General features: G+C 44.8%; 1 protein-coding gene across 2 annotated transcripts in view; it reads left to right on the top strand.

The window, feature by feature from the left end:
- The window catches only part of STAC (SH3 and cysteine rich domain), a 139,748-nt gene that overhangs the window by 96,098 nt on the left and 29,003 nt on the right, over nucleotides 1-14,647 (top strand). For both annotated transcript variants that reach the window (XM_042956631.1, XM_042956630.1), the window contains exon 6: nucleotides 5,384-5,462. In XM_042956631.1, the coding sequence (XP_042812565.1) occupies nucleotides 5,384-5,462 (79 nt within the window). The remainder of the gene's footprint in view (nucleotides 1-5,383; nucleotides 5,463-14,647) is intronic.

The raw sequence follows: 14,647 nt of genomic DNA, 5'->3' as shown, positions 1-14,647 counted from the left end.
ATCCGCTCTCCGTCTCACTCGGCAAACGTGAACGAGGTGCCTCCAGTTCACGAGCACCGTAGAGGACACCAAGAAGTGGAGGACGTGGCTTGTTACCCTCGGAGTTCACAACTTGTCACAGAAGACCAATGCAACAGAGAAGAAAGCGGGTGGCATTCTTTAGCATTTTTTAAGAAATAGACTCTTACAGGGCTTGTACCATTTTTCTTAAGAATAAGAACATACGTGGGAAGGGTATGATACCAACTAAGTCACATGAGCGCTGCGGGATTTCGGAGTAAGGATGGAGTATGTTTCGGCAGACATTGCGGTCAAGCAGTGCAGGTGTAAGTTGTGACATTTTAAGGTACTTGACCCTCATGATCTCCCTCGGGAGGCTGTACATCATATCGGCAGTCCCTGTGGCAATGTTAACTCATTTCCTAAAAGAAGGGTGAAAGTGGTGCTCAATGTGATGAAAACATACAGAGTACACGTGGATGGGATTTATCTTACATGTAAATTGGTTACGGCTGCTACGTGGGTTGGTTAATAGTAAGAGTATAAGTAAAGCTTCTAGCATAGGGCCTCGCACCCAATACGTGGCAGTTGCCGCTATGTTATTTTCATTAAGCATCTAGCCCTTGAATTTGAGTTGTTACTATGAAGTGAAACAAGGATGTGATCCATTAGAAAGGCAGGTGTGTTGTCCGAGAAGGGCAGTTCCCAGGCCATCCCTGAATGGGGCCGATCACTGGGCTCTGTAAGAGGCTAGACACCACCCCCCCCCGCCCAGGGTTCCACCCTGCTCTTCCGCTCAGCCCGTCTCCTCTGATGTTCGTCCAATCACTCCTTACGCCAGGGCTGTTCGGAGGGCTCTGCTTTGGCTTGGCCATTCTGTGCCCCATGCTCTTCGTGGTTATCTCGTTCACATTCCACTGGTCCAAGCACCATGTCTAAAGCTGATGACTCTAGATACTTACAGTCCTAACCTCCTGTCCAAGTACCAGACTGGTCCTACAGAGATCTCTAAATCAGCATGTCCAAGCTAAACTGATACCCTATCGGTGATTGGGTCCTGTCACTCAGAACTCAGAAATGTGTATCAAAAGTGCCTTTTGTCTCTGTCCCCAGTGCTGGAGGTTTGAATCCCACCATCTCTCACCCAGATTATTTCCAAGAAATAGCTGTGTTCCCCTCTTCCTTTCGAGTCTACTCGTATCAGTACCTCCAGATTTGTCTTCTTTTGAAGACATTCTTTGTGCAGGTTTCCTAATGGAAACACTGTATTGATTTGCTTATGCCCAGACTCTAGCAGGGCATATGAGGCCTGTCACTGCCCTAAAGACCCACCTTCCCTTGAACGCACCAAACTCTTTGACATCTCCATATCTTAGGACTTGCCGTTCCCCTAGTTGAAGTTCTTTAAGACCAACTTGTTGGTCTTAGTTTTTACACATAGTTTTTACACAAACCATGGAGAGTTCTCAGACTCCCCGAAGCACGATGAATTGCTCCCCGCCCAGATCTTCAAAAACTTCCTTTCTTATAGGATAGAGACAATTGAAGCATAATTGTCTGCTTTTGCCTCTCTTTCCAAAATTACAGACCCAGCGACTAGACGTCAGGGCTCTCTGTTCCCTAGTCATCTCATTATACGGGGGGCTGGCACCTAGGGGGCACTCAGGAAATGCTTGAAGAATTAACAAGGGATTCTTCAAGGCTGACCTCAGAACCCTCAAAGATACACACAGCCTCTCGTTACTCATGTTCCCAACACTGAGCACACTTTGCAACTCTCTAGGTAGCCACGTTCTTCCCAGAGAACTGGTTGCTTTCTGGAGTTTTGAAAAAGTTGATTTGGATGCTTTTTGCCTATGTTCTTGTGTTTTTCACGGGGGAGAGCATTTTTGGATGTCCTTATCCTTTATTCCCATTCACATCGCCTGAGTGTTGCCGGGCCTTGCCCACATCTTGTTTCTACCTCTGTGTAGACAACATCCCTCTTCCAGGTCTGGGTCAGGTGCCCTTTCCCTGGGCGCCCAGAGCAACCGGTTCATGTATCACAGTGATTTGCAGATTGCTTGGTATTTTGCACTTTTGTGTTTCATTTTTCTCTCTCCTTCAACTAGACTAAGCTGCCCAAACACAAGGACTCTCGATTGGCCTCTAATTTCTATTGTTTTATACCACCGATTCTCAAAGTTTGGGGGAGGGGGTATCTGGATCCACTGAAGAGCTTTGTAAAAATATAAAGAGCAGGGCCCTGTCCTGCTGCAACAAGCCTGGGGCCTCTGTGTGCTTCATTAGCCCTCCGGGTGATTCTGATGCCCACCCAAGTTTGAGAACCACTGATCTAGGTACAGATCGTGTCCTTAACCCCACACACCATGTGGCATCTTCTTTGTTAGGAGAGTGAGAAGGGCCATCGCTGCCAGTAAGGTGCTTCCCCCAAGGCCACATTCAGCCTGGAGCCGTCACCCCTTCCGAGTCAAGACCTCTGTCCAAAAGAAAAATACAAACTGCTCCGGCCGGAGCGGAGAGACCCCGGTCCACTTTACCTGCTTGCTCGCATGGGCCTTTCTCAAGTCTCTGGTGACAGCCAGCGTATCCGCAGTCCACGTGCAGCACGTGTATCTCCCGTGCTTGGCTGATACTCGCACTAGTGGAAAGGCAAATGGAAAACCAGCCCAGGGAGGCAAGAGCAGACGGGGGGCTCCCCAGAGGTGGCCCCGAGGTGGCCGCACCAGCAGCACATGGCTGTCCCTGGCCCCTGCCGTTCTGGACTGTGCTGAACGCATGATGAGGAGACGTCCTCAGAAACACTCCACCGTAGGCAATGAACATAACGTGTTCGCCTCCATATTTTTTAGTCATGGTAGCAATGGCAAGACCATCAGGGAGACAACTTAGGGATGTCCGGTTTGCTTTTCTGTCTAAAGTGGTTCTGTTTCTAGCCATGCCTGGACCCTACAGCCTGGTTTCGAGGGCAGAAGCCATGGTTTTCTGCATGTCAATAAGGTATCCATTCATCACAGCCCATTTCAACTTCCTGCCACCGGCTCTGTCAGGAAATTTTCTCGGAACTGTGCTCTCTGAAGGCAGCGTTCTCAGAGCTGCAGGGAGACAAAGACAGATCAAATTGTCCTTAAGTATCTGTCACTCCACTCTTTCCCCAGAGTCCACCTTGCCTCAATGAAGAAAACAGAAACAGTTGATCGGTACTTTAAAATGATGTTGCTTCCTTCCTGCAGGGTCACGTGGTAATGAACTTCAGTCGCTTGCCTTCCTTGCAGTTCCGTTATGTCCTAGAGCTAACATATTCCCACATAGCAAAGCTCTGTCCCACGCGTTTATTTTCTTCCAGAGCTGTCGAAGCACCGGCTTTACTTTGTAGGCAAGTCGCTGCCTGGCTGTTTCGAAATCGTTATGTTTCCTTTAATGTGCTTTCAAATGTCCTAGAGTGTGAAAGGCTTGATGGCTTGGGAAGGCCAGCAGAAACCAGATTCGAAAACTTTCTGGGAGTTGGTTGGCTAGTGTGCGAACACTCTTCAGTTTCATCAGATTAAATTAACATAATAAGAGCAACTTTTGGTCAGAAATAGCCTCAAAGGAGCAGGGGATGCGTGACTTAGAGACCCCGTGACATCTGTGTTTTTTTTCTTCTTTTCTGATGTGTCATGAAAGTAAGAATGGCTGGGGAGAAGCCTAAAGCTAAATTGTGAGAAAAATCAGTCTCTAGAAGGTGATGCTAACGTGCTCTAGCCCCCTGGATGGGCTGGGAAGGCAAACTTGTTCCTCTCTGTTACGATACAAACAAATTGTTTTAAAAATGTGACTCTCCTCTGAGGCCACCTGAATTCCCCTTTCAAAGAGGAGGGAGCCAGGCAGATGAAAGCTGGGGCATCGGCAATCAGGGGTACGCTCCTAGGCGTTTAACTGGCGGCTGGGGCTGGTCTCTGATCTGTATCATTGGCCAAATTCTGTGGTGTAAATACTCCCACCCAGGCCTATTTCAGGCCCCCAATGGGATGGCCATGAAGGCTGTCACCAGCCCATGTGAGCCGCTGCCCCACATCGCTGGATAAAGCACAGTGCATGAGCTCTGGAGACGACACGGGAGGTTCAAACCCCAGCTCCAGCACTTACTAGCTGTGGGACCTGGAGAAGAGTTACTGATTTCTCCCTGGGCTCCACATCCCTACCTGAAAGGCAGGTCTAGCATAGGATTACTGTGAAGAATAAATGGATAATATACATATAGAACATGAAACAGCAAGTGGTAAATGATCAGTAACCATTAGCCACTTAGAGGAGATGTTGTTGTTATTTCTGTAACCTAAGCAGGTTAGGTTGACCAACTATAAGCTATAATGACTATGGCTTCTCGTATTAAAAGGAAAAAAAAAGAAGAAGAGTATTACAGAAACAATTTTGCAGCAAGGGCAATAGCATTTAATTCATACCTAGGTAATGCATCCCTCAATACTCCATCTTGTTCTCTATAATTAATACAAATCTTCCTCAACGTACAGTGGGGTTACATACTGATAAACTCATCATAAGTTGAAAATATCACGTTAAAAATGCACCCACTACACCGAAGCTCCGGAAAGTCATCTTACTTAGCCTGGCCCAACTTCAACGTGCTCAGAATACTTCCATTCCCCTACAGTTGGGCACACCCATCTAGCAAAAAAGCCTATTTGATAATGAACTGGTGACTCTCTCATGTAATCGATTGGCTACCGTACTGAAAGTGACCAACAGAATGGCCATGTGGACACAGAAGGGTTGTCAGCATACCTGTTGTCCACCCTTGTGATCGGGTGACTGTCCTAAAGCTGTGGTCGCTGCTCCGCATCACCAGAAAGGATCATCTCACATAACTCCAGCCCGGGGAAAGATCCAAATTCAAAATTCGATGTACAGTTTCTATTGAACGTGTCTTGCTTTTGCACCATCGTAAAGTCAAAAATTCAAAGTCGAACCATCTTGGGGACTGCCTGTATTTAGAACTCCCCTACAAAAGAGCTCTAGTTTTAGTGAGAATTTGACACGACAGGGTACGGGCAGGAATTCTGAGTTCTCTCAGTTGTCTCTTCCTGGGAAGAAGACTGACTATGACCTGTGCATCTAGACATTCATGCAATGCTCACTGAGCACCTATCATGTGCCCACCCCCTGAGCCCTGCAAACACACCTGCAGGGAGCCATGGTGCCCACGAGGGAACACACACCCTTTCTAAATTTAGCCAAATAGACTGGACAGCAATGATCGGGTTCTCAATCATTGAGAATCAGGCAAATTCTTCCTTAGTTCTTCTACTGACGTCAAAATCTCTGCCCAGTTGGCCCACTGAAATGATTTTGTTCATTCCAGCTCTTCCCTCTTTTCTCTAAGACTTCAGATCTCGTGGAGGTTCCTGAAGAAGCTGATGGGCCAGGAGGCGGGTATGACTCACGAAAACGCAGCAACAGCGGTGAGTGAGGGGGTTGCGGGGGGGGCGGGCGTTGCCCCAGCATGAAAGTGAATCACACTGTGCATCGAGGTCTGCGGGCAGGGAGTGTTGACTGCCAGGTGTCTTCCTTCTCTGCTCGCTCTGGAATTCGGTCTTAGCAAGTGTTCAATATTCTGGAGGCAAACTGGGCATAAGTACCGATGGACTTCCTTGACGTGACTGCGACGTTCCCTTGAGTTCTGTCTCCTGGGTTCTCATCCGGGACTAAGTGCGGTCTTAGCTACATTGGGGTCCAGGAGTCACTTCTGGACCTTTTTGTTAATGCATCATTTCCCCCACTGACCTACATTAGATTAGCAACCTATTCTGGAAGAAGCTACTCCCCGAAACAGCTGAAGTACCTCATACCAAGGGGGTGGTGGTACCAGGCGAGTACGGACCTCCCATGTGGCTTCTCCCCAGCAGAGATAACGAACGCTCAAAAACTTCTCGGTATGATCTAGCCATAGCCCAACGTTCTGTATTAATACTACTTAATTTTCTAATAGCTTAGGCCTTTGTTACGAGAATTTCTAAAATTTACATGGAATGCTAACTACGTATGTTGCTTGCTAACGTTAAGAAAGAACATTAAGCCAGAGTTTAAAGAAACAACCAGCCCCTTATGGATGAATCTTGCCGAGCCTCTCTGATGCCGAGCCTCTGTTAATCTCCACTCACTTATGCAAAAGGTATTTATGAAGTGTGCACCATGCCCCGCAAAAGTACGGGAGTCACAAAGCTGTCCTCAGGGTGGCTCGTGACCTAGCAAAGTTGTGGGTTCTGATTTGCGTTGTTAACCTGGGCTGAATGCGTCCTCCGGGGCGGAAGTTATGCCTGCCAGCTCTCATCCCTGCATGGGGAGCACGGGGACGTGCCGTCTGGGGTAGATCTTGCACTTGACTAGTTGCCTCTGCCTTTGCCAGATTGGGAGCAGAAGGTCTGCAATCAGTCCTCCGTAGCTGCTTTATCAGCAGCTGTCTTACAAGCTATCGCTTCTGCTTCCTTAGCTCCAGGAGTTCATTTATGTCTCTTCTCTAGTTAGGACGGTGTTTCTGTGATTCTCTCGGGAGAATCCTCCACGACTCCTTCCTAAATACGCATCAGTGTTCACCAGGGCCCCCCCCCCCCACCAAGCCCGCTCACATCTGCGAAAGCTCACTGCTAGGGCAAGGATGCTCTGGCATCATATGGGGAGAGCGGCACTTTCGGATCAATGCGGACGTTCACTGAGCGCTTGGTAGCACCATCGGAGAGACAAATCAGACGGTGCCGGCCGCCAGGGGAATGTCACGGCCGGGCAGTGATGCCGCAGGAGCCTGTCTAGCAGCGCGGATACAGCCGCTGAATTTGGCCAGCAGCCCCGGACGTCTTCAGCAGCTGAGCACAGACCCACCAGACACTGGTATTCACCTAGACCTTCATTTTAAGACTTCTGGTCTGATCGGCTGCTCTGTCCTCTGAGCCTCGCTTCCGCCCGCATCGCTCACTGACACCAAATCGCCAAATTGCCAATGGTCTGCTCATCACTAACTGCATCGGACGTATTTGGTCCTCGGCCCCTCCTCGCTCTGGAGGCTGCCCACTGGACTTCACTCAGCGGTCCTGTGGCCTCCAAGCTGTGCCCTAATCTCTCCGCCCCCATCTCCTCCTTTCCGGAATGAAGATAATAATAATACCGAATCCGTGAGGTGCTGTGGCCGTTAAATGAAAGAACCAGCAGTATAAATAACTATTCCATACATCGACGACTCTGAAATTTCAGGCTCCTTGCTGCCTCCAGGTGCATATCGCCCGCTGCACTTGGCCATCTTGAATGTGAAGTCGACATCGTAACGTTAACACGCCCAAACCGGACCCTCGGTCCCCTCGCCCGCCCCAGCCACGCCACCTGGCTCTCAGTTGTCTCTGCTCAGTAAATAGGAGCTCCATTCTGCTAGTTGATCAAGTCGAAACTTCTGGCGTCAGACTTGACTCTGCCCTCTTGGCCAGTCTCATAGCCAGTCTGTCAGTACATCCTGTTTTCTCCTCTGCACAGTCGTTCCCAGCATGTACCCACCCCTTACCTCCCTGCCTCAGGCATCCTGGCCAGCGTTTCTGGCACTCTTGCTCACCCATTCCTCAGTAGTTAAGGTCTCTATTTGCCCCGGGGATTCCTCAAAAAGTGCTCTTCAGTAGGTTTTTATAACGCAAGGAGCTATATTTAGGAATCATCCGAATGAGGCATGTTGCTCTTAGTCAATCCACCATGAGGTCATCAAGTGTCAGAGGGGCAGCCTAGAGCCTCACTGCTCTCAAGTGTGGCCCAGGGGCCAGCAGCCTGGGCATCACTTGAGAGGCCGTTAGAAACGCAGCACCTCAGGCCATTTCCAGAGCTGCAGAATCCGAATTTGCACACGAATCTTATTAAAATTCAAGAAGCAGGATAAGGAGTCATTTAGCCCAACTCTCTCCCCTCCAACACACACACACACACACACACACACACACACACACACTGTATAGATAAGGAAACGGAGGCACAAAGTAATACACTGAAAGACACAGTTGAACAGTTGCCATTTCTTTTCTGTTAAGAGGCATTTTCAGAGCCTTATTCAAAGAAGTCTGTTGGAAGAATTTAGCAAGCAATAAACCTCTAAAAAGCTTTGGAGATCTATTAACTATTCCTTTGATCAGCAGGAGCTTTCTTTACAATGTGCCCTTGGAAGCTAGAGGGATTAATTATGTAACAGTTTGCCTCAAAACATTTTCCTTTGATTGGATTTAATCCCCTGTCCATGCAATTTGGGAAACAACACAGAGAAAACACTCTGCTTGTGTATCCAGGCGGCCACCGGCCTCCCCACGGCCATGGCAAGGAGGGTGCTGGCTTTTCAGAAGCAGTGCGTGGCTTCCGGTCACAAGCTGTTCTGTGCGACATGTTTCATTTGCGTTCTAAAAAATACACAGGGCATACAGATGCTGTTTCTGCCAGCCAAGAGTCATGTCAAAATCCTTGAGGAAGATTTCCAAAGGCACCTTGGAAGCGGGTACTCTTCCTACCCCTTTCTTCCTGACGAAGCGTAAGAAGTCTCTGTGTTCTCTCTCATGGAAGACTTTGGGAAGGTCTGGCTGTTTCTGGTTGTTGTTTACAACCCTACTTGTGGATGCACCAGAAATAGAGAAGCCCGTTTCAGCTCGAATAACGCCAAGTAATGATGTTACCCGGTGCCTCCCATAACTGCATTTCGGTATGACTCCATGTGGTTATAACTTTCTTGGAAGAGAAGCAGAGGGAATAGAACATAATTAAGACAAATTCCTAGAAATATTCTTTAGAAAAAAACTGGGTTAGTCACATCCACTGGAGGATGTCGCAAAGCCCCATGGTACCTTACTGTTCACTAAAGCAACGAAATTTTGTCCAGAAAGGAAAAAAGGCAAGCTTGGATTTGGAAGATTTATCCTTGCCTTTAACATGTGCTGGGGTTTTTGTTTGTTTTGGCTTTTTGATAATTTTTTAATGTTTATTTGTTTATTTTGAGAGACAGAGAGAGAGGGTGCGCAGGGGAGGGGCAGAGAGAATCACAAGCAGCTCTTCTCTGTCAGTGCAGAGCCCTTACACGGGGCTCCATTTCAGAAACCACCAGATCATGACCCGAGCTAAAATCAAGCCTCAGACACTTTTAACCAACTGAGCCCCGCAGGCGCCCCTAACATGCCCTGATTTTATCTCTCGCATTTTGGTTTGTCACCCAGAAAACAGAGCAAATATTTCAATGGCTTCCTCAGCAGATACCTAGAATCCAGATGTGTGGTATCTACAGCAGGTTAAGGTCTGTTTAAAAGCAAGGAGGACTCTCTTTCCGGCTATGTGGAGGGCTGGATGTTTAGAGAAATTTTTTCTACTTTACCACACCCCTCAACTTGCTGGGAAAAAGAATTTAAAAGAAAGTTCTAGTTAACGCATGGTGGAGCTGGCAGCAAAATAAGGCAATTCCTTAGCGTCTGGAAATAATAATAAAGCAGGAATCCAGAGACATAAGCGGGTGAAGACCAGTGTTTACTCTGCACATCCCTGGGGCCTCAGACTGGAGAAGAAAAAGGCCCATGTGCGATCAATAGAGGACAAAACCCGATAAGCAGGCAGAGTGATAGGTGTGATGAGAGGCCCTTTGGGAAAATGCCGATACCCCAAAGTAAGTACCTTTAGTGACACCAGGAAAAAAGAACGCCCTGTAGAGGAATTTAGTAAAGAAAAATGCTATATTGACCTTAACTCGCGTGGGGAAGAAAAGAAAGAAATGGGGGAGGAGTAGGAAGGAAAGAAAAAAGGAAGCAAAGGAAGGAGGAAGCTCTTCTTACTTGGGTTTAGGGCCTGAATTCGTACTACCTCCATGGACAAAGTAGAATAATGTAACATTTTAGTTTAATTTGTTTACAGTGGCCCACTGGGATAAATGCACCAGGCACTTGGCAGAAGTAACCCAAATGGCCTCTGAAGTAAGAGAAGTTAAACCCCAGACCTGAGAAATTTCCAGAATTGAAATTTCTGTAATTTCAGAATTGAAATACACCAAGTATATGTGAAAATGAGCCACCATGAGTAAGAGTGAGCCGAAACAACTTTTTTTATGGTCAGACTGGTCAGAGATTGTCTATGTTGGAATTATCAAATAAAGAAATATATAACTGCATAGGTATATATATTTAAAGGTATGAAAAATGGACTAGAACGTATAGCAAAGGAGTAGGACACCATCGAAATTGAACGGGCAAATTTTAAGAAAACCAAACAGAACTTTTAGAAATGTAAAAAGAGAGAGAGAGAAATTTGATTGTTGGATTTACTACCGTACTGGATATACCTGAGGAGAGAATTAGTGCTGTGAAATATATAGCCAAAGAAATTGCTTAGAGTATAGCCAGGGTGACAAAGTGATAGAATTCACGACAGTAAAAGAGACACAGAGGACGAGCAAGAAAGTCCAATGTGCATCTAATTGACACTTTAAAGGTACATAAAGAGAGAATGGGAGAGAGACAACGTTCATGAAGATACTGGTTAATATGTTTCACAATCGATTACAGCTACCATCCCTCAAATTCAGAAGATTTATACTGAGACCATCCTGGCAAAACTGCACAATTTCAAAGGTGAAAAAATATTAAATGCAGACCGAAAGATCACCTGCAAAGGAATGGAACCACATGGAGAGTAGAACGGTACCTTCAGTAATCTGGGGAGGAAAAGTAACTCCTAACTTAGAACTATAAATGGAACAACCACAAAACTGTCTTCCAATATATATATTCAGGCAAATGCGGTGTCTCCACTGCCATGAAGAAAGACCAGCTCAAGAAATTTCACAGTGATGTACTTCAGAGACAAAAATGTGATCTCAAAGGAGGGACCGAGAAGCAAGGAATGAAGCACAAAGAAAGAACCAAGTGAACATTGGCCACGTAAAAAGATAATAATGTTAGCAAAAAGCTGTCAGTAAGACATTAACTGAAATACGAGACATCTCAGTGAGAAATGGGCATTCAAAGATCCTTGTATGAATTGGAGGGAAATGAAGGATACTATTTCACTTTAGGTTTTGTTAAGTAAAATGCACCTCGTAAAATGTTGAGAGTAGCCACCAGAAGATTAAAAAAATAGATTCGACCGTATAAACTAAAAGAAAGAGGGGGAGGGGGCACAGAGACAAAGCATACAATATTTGAGACAAATAGAAAATACAAAAGAAAATGCTAGAAAAGCATCCAGATTTATCAGTAATCAAAATTAAGGCAAATCAACTAAACCCTAGATTACAGAGTATTACGCACTGGATTATTTAACTGTTTATAACAGCCTAAAATACAAGGATGCAGAAAGTTTAAAAGTGAAAAAATAAGGGGTGCCTGGGTGCTCAGTTGGTTAAGTGTCCAGCTCTTGATTTCAGCTCAGGTCATGACCTCACAGTCCTTCATCAGGCTCTGTGCTGATGGCATGGAGCCTGCTTGGTATTATCTCTCTCCCTCTCTCTCTGCCTCTTCTCTGTCTCTCTTTCTCTCTCCCAAAAATAAATAAACAAATAAATAAATGTGAAAAACTACATCTATTTTAAAAGCTCCACGGGCAAAAGATTGCATAGCTGTATTAATGTGTGGAAAAATGGACTTTAGGACCAAAAAAGCATTACTAAAGAAAAAAATTATCATTACATGATCATGTCTACTTCACCAGAAGACATGAATTCTAAACTTACGTCTACTTACTGTACAGCCTTAAATGACAGGAACTTAAGGAGCAATTGACAGAAATATTAGGGAAATCGACATTCCCCTTTATAGTGAGAGGTGGTAACATGCCTCTCAAGTCATTGGCAAAGCAGGTGCATAAAAAGATTCAGGATTTAGAGGATCTGAGGACACACTTGACAATCGTAATTAAATTAAAAAGGGCACTCTATCTAACAAATGGAGAATTCACATTCTTTTTAAGGACACACAGAACAATTATGAAATTGATTACCGGCAGACCATAAAGTGAGCTTCATAAATTTTTACAGAATTAATATTATATAGACTATATCTTTCTGACTATCATGCAGATGAGTTAGAAACCAGTAGTCAAAAGATACAGAAGCAACCATAATTTAGGAATTGAAAACATACTTTCAAAAAGCTCATGTGTCAAAAAAGAATTCATAATAAAAATTGGAATATACTTAAAACTAAGTCATAATGAAAATACTACATATCAAAATTTGTGAGATGTAGCTAAACTGTGACTAGAGTATTTAGCTTTGAAAGTATTCCATTAAACAATAAAAAGGCGGGGGGCACCTGGGTGTCTCAGTTGGTTAAGCATCCAACTTTTGATTTCAGTTCAGGTCATGATCTCACAGTCTGGTCTCGTGAGATCAGACCCTGCATCAGACTCTGCATTGAGCATGGAGCCTGCTTAAGATTCTCTCCCTCCCGCTCTTTCTGCCTCTCCCTCACATGCATGCCTCTCTCTCTCTCTCTCTCTCTCTCTCTCAAAAATTAAAAAAATAATAAAAATAGACAATAAATAAAAATTAAAAGGCTGAAAAGCAAACACCTAAGCATCATACTTAAGTCAGAAAAAAAGGTACAGAATAAGCCCCCAAAAAGCGGTAGGAAAAGGATAAATAGGTGGTAAGAGGAGAAGTTATCAAATGACACAGATAGGTTAACCAGTTTTAACAATGGGCCTTAAAAGAGGTAAATAAAACCTACAATCACAATTTTTTTAAGAATAAAAGAGAGTGATGAAGCAAAACGCAGTAATAAAAAAGGATGAACATAACAGAGATTGAAAGGAAAATAAAAGACTCCCATGACCAACTTCATGCCGATAATTAAAAAAAATTTTTTTAAGTTTATTTGTTTTGAGAGAGACAGAGCGCGAGTGGGGAAGGGCAGAGAGGGGGAGAGACAGAGAATCCCAAGCGGGCTCCACATTGTCAGCACAGAGCCCGATGCGGGGCTCGAACCCACAAAGCTGCGAGATCATGACCTGGGCCGAAACCAAGAGTCAGATGCTTAACTGACTCAGCCACCCAGGTGCCCCCCAATAAATTTTGAAGGGGCAGATACCAAGAAACATATCAGTGACTAAAGTCTGACCTAGAAAGGAATAGAAAACTTGAGAACTTGAATTGGCTTCTAGTCACGGTAGGAACTGAATCAATATTTTAAATTTTGCACCCTGAAAATACGAGGCCCAGACAAACTTTATAAGTAAACTCAACCAAACAGATAAGGAATGGAGAATTTCCAGATGATGTGAGCTCTTTCAGGGACACGAAAAGTTGCAGAGAAGAGGGCTGCCCCTTTCTTTTAGTTTATGAGGCTAGTTTAATACTGACCTCAAAACCAATTGTTCTTGATAAAGAAAAACCATTGGCTATTCTCTGTCATGAAAAAGGAAGAATATAGGAAAGGAAAAGAGGAAAGTCCTTTGGGGAGGCGGCAGAAACTAAAGATTCATTTGCTTCTGTAATGTTAAAAAATACGCCTTCTTGAGGCCCCCCGGGTGGCTCAGTCGGTTCAGCGTCTGACTTCGGCTCAGGTCATGATCTCACCGTCTGTGAGTTCGAGCCCCGCATCGGTCTCTGTGCTGACAGCTCAGAGCCTGGAGCCTGCTTCAGATTCTCCCTCTCTCTCTGACTCTCCCCCACTCAAACTCTGTCTCTCTCTCTCTCTAAAAAGTAAATAAACGTTAAAATTTTTTTTTTTCATATGCCTGCTTAATGGACACATTCTTTGAATAGTTGTCATGAGTGAAATCAGTAACCAATTTTTTTTTAATTTATTTGATTATTTTAGAGAAAGCACAAGCAGGGGAGGAGGCAGAGGGAGAGAAAGAACTAGAGAGAGAGAGAGAGAGAGAGAGAGAATCTTAAGCGGCCTCCACGTGCAGCACAGAGCCCAATGCAGGCCTCGATCCCACGACCCTGGGATCATGACCTGAGCTGAAATCAAAAGTCAGATGCTCAACCAACAGAGCCACTAGGTACCCCAAATTATTTTTGATAAAACAAATTTAAAGCACTAAATGTAAAAAGCATATGGTGTATTTGTAGTAAAATAGTTACCTTTTCCTTATTCTTTTCCCCTCAAATCAATGTCTTAGAAGTAGCCCACAGGAATGGGTTTTAAAATCTTTTTTTTTTTTTTTTTTTGCAGTGTTATGCTTTCAGTCATATAGCTGAAAATACATTTGGGGTCACTTGAAATAATTTGCAGCACAGTTCACAAAAATGGTACACATTTTGAACCAGATGGCTAATCGATATTCAACAAAAAGCTACAATAATGTGAAAATGCAAAATTGTAAAGCCGGTCCAAACTGTTATGTACCCTACGTAGTCTCCCTTTGTATCTCCAATCAAGAATGTTCTAGAAAGATTCTCTGCTCTTTTCATTCAGATAGTCAATATTCTTATAGAAGTATCCAGTTTTATGCTTATGGGATCAAATATTTACCCTGAGGCTTTAGGGAATCACATAATACCAGGGAAGAGTGTTGGCCTCCATTCACTTCAGACTAGTCAGGTGACTAGCCAGATGCCGAGGCAGAGAAGGTCCATAGGATCATTTCCACTTACCTACAAACCAGACTTCCTCCCATGACTGCATATTTATGTCTAGGCTTCAAAGGAATC

The sequence above is a fragment of the Panthera tigris genome, chromosome C2, assembly GCF_018350195.1.
Source record: "Panthera tigris isolate Pti1 chromosome C2, P.tigris_Pti1_mat1.1, whole genome shotgun sequence".
Lineage (NCBI taxonomy): Eukaryota > Metazoa > Chordata > Mammalia > Carnivora > Felidae > Panthera > Panthera tigris.
Note: the sequence above shows the minus strand (reverse complement) of the source record. Positions and strands in the feature narration are given on the sequence as shown.